This window comes from Magnolia sinica, chromosome 2 (genome assembly GCF_029962835.1).
Source record: "Magnolia sinica isolate HGM2019 chromosome 2, MsV1, whole genome shotgun sequence".
Classification (NCBI taxonomy): Eukaryota; Viridiplantae; Streptophyta; class Magnoliopsida; order Magnoliales; family Magnoliaceae; genus Magnolia; species Magnolia sinica.
The window spans coordinates 110,916,901-110,928,582 of record NC_080574.1 but is presented as its reverse complement, the minus strand read 5'-3'; the positions used below and the strand labels follow the sequence as shown (position 1 = coordinate 110,928,582).

General features: G+C 39.4%; 1 protein-coding gene across 2 annotated transcripts; it reads right to left on the bottom strand.

The window, feature by feature from the left end:
• Positions 1–4,325: 4,325 nt before the first annotated feature.
• Positions 4,326–7,911, bottom strand: LOC131237379 (citrate-binding protein-like). Of its 2 annotated transcripts, XM_058235098.1 has the most exons (3): positions 7,634–7,911; positions 7,459–7,534; positions 4,326–4,777 (listed from the first exon to the last, which is right to left on the bottom strand). In XM_058235098.1, exons 1-3 carry the CDS (start codon positions 7,738–7,740, stop codon positions 4,397–4,399), a joined length of 564 nt encoding a protein of 187 aa, XP_058091081.1. In that variant the 5' UTR covers positions 7,741–7,911; the 3' UTR covers positions 4,326–4,396. The 2 variants fall into 2 exon arrangements, with proteins under 2 accessions (XP_058091081.1, XP_058091080.1); XM_058235097.1 differs by having other exon boundaries at positions 7,459–7,911.
• Between the last annotated feature and the right edge of the window lie 3,771 nt (positions 7,912–11,682).

The window sequence follows — 11,682 nt, the reverse complement described above, 5'->3', positions numbered from 1 at the left end:
ATGCAAGACCTTCTACTTCAACGCTAGGTAGCAACACAAGGAAATATGTTGAATTCAATATTCTTGGGTTATTTGTTGGAGATAACGCATCTTGATTCTCCTCATTTTTAGGGTATGTGGGCAAGACACACTATCCACTTATATACAAAGATTGGCACCATATACCTAGTGCAATTAGGAATGATCGATGTTTCGAATGTCATTACAGTAAGCACTGAAATATATTAACTTTACCTTCTAATTTTTAAAATGTAATTATTATGACTGATTGCCCTATATAATGAAATACATAAGACTTATATGATGTTGAGGAGAAGTACAAAGAGAATATACTCAAGCCTGGAAATGGATGCACTGGGCGGCCTGCATCTCTAGCCTCGACATGATGAGATCCTTTTGTTTTACCCATATCAAGAGAGAGGGGAATGGCTCGGCAGATGGCCTGTCACGGGAGGGCAACAAGTTCTAAGGAAATCGGCTTTATAAGGCTATGCAGGACCTCCCTCATGAAATCCGGGGGATGGTGGTTTTAGAGAAAGTCAGGCTAGGTGTCAATAGGGAAGTGGATCATGTATAGTTTTCCTTATACATAGGTTGCCCCAAGTTATTTTTTCGATGCATCATGGGCAACCCGAAGAATAGTCCCCGTCTGTTCTTCACACCTTTGAGACAATTTCTTTTCTGTTGTACATCATTATCATACTTATCGTAATTTTAACGCGAAAGGTGATTCTTGTCCTTCCATACGCTATTTTCCTTCTTGAGTATATTCTTCTTCTTCTTTTTTCCCAAACAATGGATTATTTGTACCTATGATTATATATATATATATATATATATATATATATATATATATAATCATAGGCTAGATTTTAGCCTATTCTTTTGGAAGAAAAAAAAGAAGAAGAATATACTCAAGAAGGAAAATAGCGCATGGAAGGACAAGAATCACCTTTTGCGTTAAAATTACGATAAGTATGATAATGATGTACAACAGAAAAGAAATTGTCTCAAAGGTGTGAAGAAAGAGGAATGTGACAGATTCATTGATTATGAATCCACGGAATAGGATAAGAGTTGTCGTGAAATGGGAAAGGCTTCTAGAAAAGAAATGAAGATCCCTTATACGAGTGGTAGATGGGGATCTACTAGGACGACAGGGTTATTGTTAAAATTTTATATGTGCTCTTTTTCTTTCAAATGAATTTAAGAATATAGAATCATATTAACATGATTGTCCTTTATAAATTGTAGAAAAATGAAAATCCATATACTGTCATTATCATGATAGAATTGTTTGTGGCCACACATAATAGATCTGATGGATCTTTCCCCACACAAGAGTTGAGTGTCACAACTGAATGAATAAATGAGATAGTTGCCCGTGACCCAACTAGTATACACAAGGATATAAACCATGACCCAGTTGCATAGGTTTTTCATTCATCATCACTTTTAAATACTCAGTTTTTCATACCCTTTTTCTTACCAATATACATGCATCGCTATTCACGATGGATTATACTTAAGGTTTGTGGCCGTGATAGAAGTGGACTTGTTAGAGGGTTGGGCAATATTTCAAAGCCTACTATTACTTCTTCCACCCCTTACATAGATGAAATTAGAGCTGAGAAGAATATAATTGCTCAAGTGAAAGCATTAGTGGATGAATTCAAACAGGAGATCACAAATAAGATAGCTGAGCATATGAGTATGTTTGAACAATGTGTGCTTGAACTTCAGCAACAATTTCTTGGTCAAGTTCGACCTATGCAGTGCTCCCCTGGCATTGCTACATCTTAGATATTGCATTTTCTATGACAAAATTTGCATAAATTTTCATTTTTTTAAGACAAAAGTAGAATAATTTACTCCATGAAATAATAAAATTATTTGTTGTATAGGGCCATCTTTGATTTGGCGAGGCGTCAAGTCGTCAAGAAGACTCGGTTCCAACTCCATGAATGGAACAGATTGGTCATTTGACAGATAGTCATGGTCGCGTTGTTGCACATGGGCGGATGGTTAGAGATAATGAGAGCATCCCTCTACAATGTGTCAAGGTTGTATTAAATGTTGTCTTAGTTCTAGGTGTGGACGTGTTTGGTGATGTTAGTGATAGGACACTTGTAGATTGCAATGTGGGAGAAGTTCTCGTTTGGCCTAAAGTGTTGACAAAACCATGAATATTTACACTATCAAGTTAAACTTTTATCAATTACAGAACAAACTTTAAATTTATAGTAATTTTAGATTGTGTTTGACTTAATTTTGGATATTGTTTGACTAAAATATTGTTTTGGATTATTTAGTGGCTTTGTTTGACTAATTTACACAGATTTTTACTGCGATTTGTTTCGATTTTTCATCTGCTTATGTGTAACATAAGGTAACATAAGTACTTTTTTCTTCATTTCGACTTTTTGTTTTGCTTTATGCTTTTTGTTTTTGTTTTTTTTTTAATTATTTAAATATTCTAATTTCAATATTAAAAGAACTACGTAGTGACTTGATCTCAAACTACCTGTTTGAGTATAGAGGAAGTCGTTCCTACTAGACCATATTGGTAAAGCCACAAATTTTTTTCCTCACAGGATGAGCAACTCTCTCACATTTCCTTGAAGCTAAATATTTGGAATGATTTGATGCATGAATCTCAATCTTGCTTCTGCAAGTAATATGTGGGCATGGTTTAAAAGTTGCAAATTGATTGCAGGATCATAACCTTTGTTCAAGTGGGCATTTTCTTCTTGTCTTTATATTAATTATAATTTTGACATGTATAGATATTCTATGAGTTTTTTCAATTCATGCATTTGAATGGTCATGTATGCCTTCATATCATGATTTTGATGTGTATAGATATGCTAACATGTTAGAAAAGCAACAAATGTAAAGCTTTTTTTTTTTTTTTTTGGACATAAATTTTAACAACGGACTGCCCAAGTGAGAAGCATAAATTGATTCAGATGTGCTTTCTTTTCATTATCTTTTGATTTTCATTTGTATGTATATTCTTTGAGCTTTTACAATTAATCCATGCATTTGAATTGTCATGTCTTCATATTATGAATTTGATATGTATAGATATGCTATCAGGTGCAATAGATTCAAAAAATAACGAATGCAACAATTTGTGGCAGAAATTTTAACGATGTACTAAATATGTTGCTGGTTTGAAATCATTGACAGATTTCAGTCCATCGCCTATGCAAAGAGTAGCAACAGATATGATCCGTTGTAAAATTTTAGAACGACGGACTTTGTTCGTGACTCGAAGGTTTTTTGTATGACGGGCTTTCGAAGTTTATGATGGATGTAATCCGTTGTTTTTTTTGATGAACCCTATCCGTCGTTTGTTTTACGACAACGAAATATGACGAGAAGTCCGTTATTAACAGAATTTTACAACAGACTTGGTCCGTCGTTTTTTCATTCTCTTAGTTATTCTATTAAGCAATGAAAACAAGGAAAAAAAAAAAAGATTCATGATTCTACACATGGGAGATTTTTGGTGCATGGGCTATCCAGTGTGGGCCCCATCATCCAAATGGTCTATACTACAACTGAATCGTTGGGCCCTGCTTGTGGTGTGGAAAAGAAAAAAAAAAGTCCCATTAAACTAAACTTATTCTGAGGTCGACTGTGGTACAAGACCACAAAGTATGTATGTGGCCTTCAAAACAATTTGTTTTTCTGTAGTAGTTGAGAACCTTATATATTAAGAAAACAAGCAAACACGAAGTTGTCCATGATGGGCTGGCCCTTTGTGTGAATCTAGGGCTACATAAGTTGGAGGTTGAATCTGACTCGAAATTGGTGGTTGACACCCACAATGGGCGGTCACAACTTCTGTGGAATTCCTCCTACTGGCTTGCCGGAATCAGGCAACTGCAGAAGATAGCTTGCACTAGAATTACCCACATTCTTAGAGAAGATAATGGGCCGGCTGATGGGCTAGCCCGCTTGGGAAGTAGGATTCAGGAAACCGGGAATTCAGGGTCCTCGGGGATCTCCACTGAATCATCCGGGGGCAGGTTGTGCTTGGTAAGGTAGGGCTGGGCTCGATTAGAAAAGCTAGGGAGGGGAAGGAGGCATTCGCTTTCTGCCTGACGATATAAATGGATATGATGGGCTGCCGCTGGTTGGTTCAGATCCAGTGGCTGTCTAGTCTTGTGAAGTTCATTTTTAGGAATACAATTTCCGTTTGAAAAAAAAAAAACAAGAAGCAAACACGGAGCTGCTCAAGGCAGTGACCAGCTACAAGGACAGAAAGACGGGGGTCAGTTTTATGGTACAACACAAGATTTATTGGACTAAGAAGCTAAGACAAGACAGACCAAACTTACATTCCTAAGCACACCATAATACATAAGGTCACAAGCTTGCATGTTACTCACATCTTTTTCAGGACCTTGATATCCTTCCAACGAGACTCCATGTAGTAGGATCTGTCATTCTGTGCATAAACACCACAATGGAAGTTATGAGAGGCCGCTCCATGATCATCCACTGTTAACTTTAGAACCCCATCAATGAAAATGCTAACTTTTTTCCTGCCTACATCATGGATGACATTTAGGCGGAACCATCTATCGTAGATGTAAGGGACAAGAACCGGACTCCGGTAGTATGTGAGAGAACCATTGTACACCCTCACCATCGCAGTCGTGGCATGGGTGCTTGCACCAAAGATCTGCATGATGCATACACCCGATGTCCCGTTCGGCACAAAGCCATACCCTTCAAATTGCCAGACTCCAGAAGAATAATTACCCTGAGTGAGGGACTGGTAAAGTCAGTGCATTTAGACATTAAAAAATAATAATAATTAATGGTCTCTTGTGCAGAGGTAATAACCGTTAGATGAGATTATTGCAATGACCTGTTTATGTCATATTTACATTAGTTGCCAAATTTGTTTAGTGAGAAAGACTAGTAGCCGTCTCATATTAGTAGTGGTGCTAATCACAGGAGAATTGATGCGATCTTTCCTAGCTGGAATGTGCAGAAATGCTTTTTGCAGAGTTGTCAATCCTTAATTTTCGAGATTTGAGGTAAGTCATACTCATCAATCCTGATACTAGCCAATTCCTTGAGGCTTCAGACAATGAATTTGAAGCACGTCCCTTTTTTTTTTTTCTTTTTTTTTTTTTGTTTTTGTTTTTGTTTTTGTTTTTGTTAGCTTGTTAGTACACCCACTGTCAGTTCACACTTCAGCGTTAGCCACCCCCACTAGGGAATGATACCAAGACCTCAGTGTTGAAATGAGGTATCTTTCACTCAGTCTACCACTTGAGCTATGGATCTGGGTGTTTTGAAGCACGTCCCTAGATTAGGGAATCAAAGGTTGACAAATTCAAGGATCCAGACTGTCCCCAAGTGATTACTGTCCAGATCTTTATCATTTTATTTCCTGCTTTTGAATACCACAACATTGACAACTATAATGGTAACAAATTTTATTTATTTTTTAACAGAGGTGGGAGCTTACCACCTATAACTTTATTAGATGGCAAAACTTCTATATAGATTTTCAGGTGTGTGCCACAAAAACAAATAGCCCTCAACTATCATACTTTTCCACAACACATAACACAAGAAAGACAAACCAGGTTCAAATAATGAAAAACTAATGGAGAGAGACGAAGGGTTTGAAATTGTTTACTCATATACAACTCTCACTGTGGGAACTTGTGTTACTTGTTTGGGAGAGGCTTGTCGGTAGAGAAGACCCATGCTCGCTAATGGGCAGGTTGTAGGGTTTTTCAATGTCAAATTTCGAGCTATTGAGTGGGACCGGGATAAACCCAAACACGGGATCATTAAAGGCCCAACCCATTGCACCATGATGCAAAGGAGGGCGGTGGCCGCAAAGGCTAAAAAAAAAAAAGGGACTCAGGCCCTTCCCTTAAAAACTCTTTGAGAACAAGCAATAGAAGAAGAAGAAGAAGAAGAGATGGCAATGGGACACTATAGAGAAATTTTGGCGTGGATGCATGCCAGGAATGGTTATGTTTATATGTAATGTGGGGGGACTGAAGAGGATCCCACTGGATGGACAGTGGGGAAAATGAATCCTATTAAAAATTAGCCACGCGATGTCCTACTACCCTTTATTTGTTTTAGGTGACCTAAAATAAGTTGTGAATTTTTTATTAATTCATTGATACATGTGGCCAGTCTTGGTTATGTAGAATAAGGCCGTTCTTAGTTATGTAAAATAAGTATTGCGTGTAATATCATAATTAATCGCGGCAATGGTTAGACAAATAGTGTAAATATTCAGTGTACAGTTTAGATACTATTCACCAATGTTTGATCACGTTCAATGATGTTGATGGTGGGGCCACCACCTTCTTCACAGGTCATAATACCTTCCTCGCTAATGATAGGCCTGATTAATTATTCAGGCTACTTTGATCATCAATCAAGCTCATATGCATGTAAGCCGTCCGTGGGGGGCCGTCCCCTTTTTGTCACCGGCCCACCCCGAATCTGTGCATGTAAGCCGTCGGTGGCCTCTTTGTTCTTATCAATACAGATTTCTCTTTCAAAAAATAAAAAAATAAAAATCAAGCTCATGTGCATGATACATAGATCAAATGTAATATTCTTTTTTTTTTTTCTTCTTTTTTTTTTTCTATTTTTTTTTTGTTGTTGTTCTGTCTATGCAGCTTCCATAGTCTGACTGCAATAATGGCTTCACTTCTACAACAGAAGACATAAAAGAGAGAAGATGATGACATTGATGTAGCACGCACGTGACGAGTTTATCATGTGGGGAGTCTATGATTGAAACCATCGCATGAATAGACGCCATTTCCCATTGTGATCAGATTGGATACAACAGATGTAATTAGTACCTTGTAATAAAAGGAATTGGAGAAAAAAAAAAAAAAAACAACAACAAGAAGGTTGGTAGTAGTTGGCATGGGTAACTAGTTGTGTATTGTGAGTCGCTGTAGATTGGTGGAAATCATAATTATTTTACAATCTTGGCCTCCCATTAATAAAAATATTATTGTTGAATTTAGACAGTCTTCTACTTTCCATTTCTGCCGTCAATTAGATGTTGAATTTGAACTATCTTCCACATTTCACTTCTACCATCGATTAGACGTCCACAGCTTACTTTTTGTTTATTTACTATTTTCAATAGGTAAGCTGATCCAGGACCTGAGACTCTATGTTGAAACACGCCTTTTCTACTATTGAGCTATAAGGTTGAACCACCCAAACTACTTCCGGTGCAATTTTCAGATTATAATACTACTCTGTAGAATCTAGAACCGCCCGCAAAGCACCATACATGTGGTATAGTGCCCTGCTTCTTATCATTCTTCGTTTTTTGTTTGGTTAGTTTCTTTTGGGCACGAAGGAAAAAGTAAAAAAGGAAAACAAAAAAAAAAAGAGCAAATATAGAGCATGGGAGTTATAGTGCTTAAGATTGTATACGGGTACTCGAATCTCAGTACGAGGAGCAGTGATGCTTGTGAGGGCATGAGGCTTGTCTGTGGCGAAAACCCAAAGCCTGTGGACACCATCGATGAAGCTATAACGATCGCTTACGAGCAAGTCATAGGGTTTTAGAATGAGGAAGCTTGAGCTGTTGAGAGGAAGAGAGACAAACCCGTCCGTCGGATCGGTGGGCCCCCAACCCATGGCTCTGTGGGTGCAAAATTGTAGTAGAACTGAGAAGTGGAGAGCGAAGAGAGAACTAGAATAACTCATCTTCATCTTCTTCTTCCTCAAGAAGAGTGATAGAAGAGTTGGATGTTATTGGTGTTGGATTCGTTAGAGAGCTTTATGCATTTATAATAGATGCAGGGTAAGTAATTAGCGGGAAATGAGAAGTGCAGTTTTTTGCTACGCTCCGTTCACATGTGTCAATTTGGCACACATGTAAGGGATCCAAGCCACTCATCATGCGGCACTAAGCTTTGTTGACAGCTAGTGTTGGGTGGAAATGGGGACCTCATAGTCCACACACCGCCGATTGAACATGGATCTTGCTCAACTTCTTTCATCAGTCTATTTCTCTTGCATGCAAGTAGCCCACAGATTCGAATTTTTATTTTTATTTTCTTTCTTTCTTTCTTTCTTGGCCAAGGGATCGACATGGAGAGGACCGTCTGATGAACCACTTGAATCTCACACATGCACATGGGCCTGGCACGTACAACAAAACACATACCTGTGGTTACCGAGCTGAAATTGACGCCTGTGGGAGTGTGACCTGGTTATCTACATCAAGCGGGACATCGTGAGGTTAGAAAGTGTCTTTTCCTCTTACTCTTTTGTATGGTGCATGTTTGGTGCTCCCTTGGTACACCATACTAAGGACTATTTGTTAACACTAAATTTTTGTACTTAACGATTGAATTTGAAAATTGTTTGTTTCATGTTTAATGGTGTTTGTTAACGCATAAGAAAGAAAGTGCTCCACCATTCTATGTTGAAAATTTTCCTTGATAAAAGTCCTTGCGTTGAAAATTTTCCAGCTTAAAGGGGAATGAAGAATGCTCTACGTGATTATTATTTTTTTAATACAAAATTGTCCTTTAGGAGAGAGATTTTCTCCTTGCGCGCATTCCAACTTTTAACATGAGGCACTTCTCTGAGCCCACCATGATATATGTGTTTCATCCATTTTTAAAGATCATTTAAGGGCTTGATACCAAAAATGAGAGGAATATAAATCTCAGGTGGACCACACCACAGGAAAACAATAGTGATTGCATATCCACCATTAAAATTCTCCTAAAGCCTAATGTACTGTTTATTTGACATCCAATCTATTGATTAGGTCATATAGACCCAGATTAATGGAAAAAAACAAAAAACAAAGATTGGCTTGATCCAAAACTTTTATGGCCACCAAAAAGTTTTTAATGTTTGACGTTCATTCAACATTGTTTTCTTGAAATGCGGTCCACCTGAGATTGGGATATACCTCATTTTTGTTCTCATACCATAAAATGATCTAGAAACATAGATATACGGCATGGATGAAACACATACTTCATGGTGGGGCCGACATAACACCGACCACAGATGGGATGCTCACAGGTTTCTACACAAGGACTCTGTGTGAGGTAACTTAGATGTTTGTGAGAAATCCAACCCCTTTATCCAATTTTTAATCTCATTTTATGACATGAGACTAAAAATGAGGAGGATCCAAAACTAAAGTGGGCCGCACGAGAGGAAACAATGGAGATTTAGTGACCCCTGTCGAAACATTTATATGGCCATAAAAGTTTTGTAACAGTCTAATATTTTGGTGTTTTCACTTTATCTAAGTGAAAATGACCTTATAAGTGGTTTAGATGGCATATAAATAGCAAGGTGGAGCCTAGGAAGGTTTCAACGATAGGCATTCCTTTCCCCACTATTTCATCGCATGTGGCCCACTTGAGTTTTGGATTCTCCTCATTTTTTATAGCATGTATTAAAATGATGTCAAAAAACAGATGGACGTATTTGATTTCTCATAAACATCGCAGTAGACTCCACCCAGAATCCTTGCATAGGAACTTCATACAAAAGGCTTCCACATGAAATCCGCGTCCTAGGGTGAGTAGCGAGACCCCCTACAAACTGACACCACCAAGTTATGTGGGCCTGTTCAGGGACAAATATTGCATATCAGACCCAGTTGCTGCATAGAATTACAAGCATGATACCGCTTAATGGCCTGATTTATTCATGTTTGTGATGCAGGGCATATTCACGAGCTTGGACTGGAAAAGGGTATTAAAAGCATGGATTTAACAGTTTGAAGTCACCAAGGCAAGCGATGGACCCTAGGAGTCCAAGATCGATAAATTTGCACGCCAAGGATCCAAGAAAATCGAGGAATTTAAGCTCAAGTGGCATGAAAAGTGCCCAGAATGCAAGATCACGGGGTTCCTGTCATCCGATTGACTCAAAACTTCATACGTAGCCTGAGGACCATAAATGAACTGTACACGTAAAATTTTAACTCCTGAATCACTATAAAAGTGGCCCAACGAATAGATCAGCCCATTTAATCATTATGTGGGGCCCGCCTGATATCTGGATATGCTTCAAAATTGTTCTAGACAGCTTAAATGAGGCAAGAAAATGGATGGACGGCACAGATTTCTCTCGAATATCACGATGGATCCTTATGTACATTGCATGTACATAGGACACATGTGCATGAGAAGTGCACCGGACGGAGACTCCGGTCCAAGGGTGGACCACACCTAATCCACTCCCGAAGGACGCCGACTGCCTACTGACACTTTCACCGGGTGATCACTGTGGGCCCCACTCGCTCCTCAGTTCGAAGATCCAAACCGTCCACTCGTCTTAGGAGATGGCCAAGAACAACGCCTAGGTGGCCTTTTTCCACCATGCAAGCAGCTTCACGATCCCAGCCGGTCAAACGCAAGATGAACGGTGTAACACCAAGTTTTGTGGGCCGCAACGAAATCAAACTGTTCTCGTCCGTCCCCAACGGTTTTTCGACGTGATTCGAATGGACGGAGTGGATTTTCGACTCGGCCTCAATAAATGGGCCACCGCATGAACAGAGTCGACTTGCGACGACTCTGTTCGCAACTTGAAGCTGCGGTCGTCTCTGGTGGGCCACCATCATCGAACCTAACGTTGATCCAAACCATTCGGATGGAGCAGGAGCGGAAACCGACCGTGCAGGGGAGTTTTCTCGACGAAATCCGCGGTAAACATCACCGAACACGTCTTTCTTCCGGCTGCGAAATCTTTGCTGCGTAGCCTCTTTCTGCGTAAACAGGGAGTCCGGCTCCTTTGCAAACTGGTTGCGGAAGGACTGTTTATGCAAGCTATTCCTGGTGGGACTCCACAGCACCAGAGGAGGGCTTTCCATCTTTAAAAAGGAGGAGACGTGCGGGAGAGATTTCATGGAATTTTCAGGAGCTTGAACGTGGAAGCAGAGAGTACAAGTGCTCGGTTTTGGTTTGTGCTCGGTGGGAGGATTGGAAGCATTGGCTGCTGGAGAGAAACAGTGGGATTGGCAGTGTGTGGAGGTGGCGGTCTTGGCTCTGAAGAAAGAGGATTGGCAGCGTGAGGAGCTTGGCTGCTGCTGCACGTCAGGGAGAGTGAAAGAGAGACGGAGAGGAGCTGAGGAGGCAACGAGGACTTGAGCCTGGTTTTCTTCTTTCTCCTTTATATCTCTTTTATTTCGTAAGGTTAGCCGCATCATGACGGGCTAAACCTCTTAGCTAGGGCTAAGAGGTGAAGCTTGTAGTGAGATGGGGGATTTTATTCATTGCCTTTAATTTGATTTCAATTCATGAACTGAATTTGATTTAGTTGATTATTAAAGGAATATTTTTTTAGTCTTTTATGGTCTGTTGTGACTGAAATTACAATGGGTTTGCAATGGCTTTGAATATTTTCTTCCCCTTTTTATGTTTATGAAGTCAGGAAGCCCTGTTGTTCATCATTGCTCCATGGGCATGGTAGGATGACAGTACCTTTTCTGATCCTCATGCATTGTTGATTGGTTGGTAATTAGTTTAATCCTGTTGTTTGCTTTGTCTCCTGGGCATGGTTAGATGATGGAATCCATTCTAATTCATATACCCTTCACCTCTTGAAAACTATATCAAAGGAAGTCTATTTAAATTCCATGATTTCTGAAGCAGGCATAATTTCTCCCTGATCTCT

Bases quoted from the DNA above. Each gene is read 5' to 3' on its own strand.
- LOC131237379 (XM_058235097.1), bottom strand. From the start codon at position 7,740: ATGAAGATGAGTTATTCTAGTTCTCTCTTCGCTCTCCACTTCTCAGTT. The intron at 4,778-7,458 runs GTATACAATCTT...TCCCTCACTCAG, and splicing joins GTACTGAGATTCGAGTACCC to GGTAATTATTCTTCTGGAGT.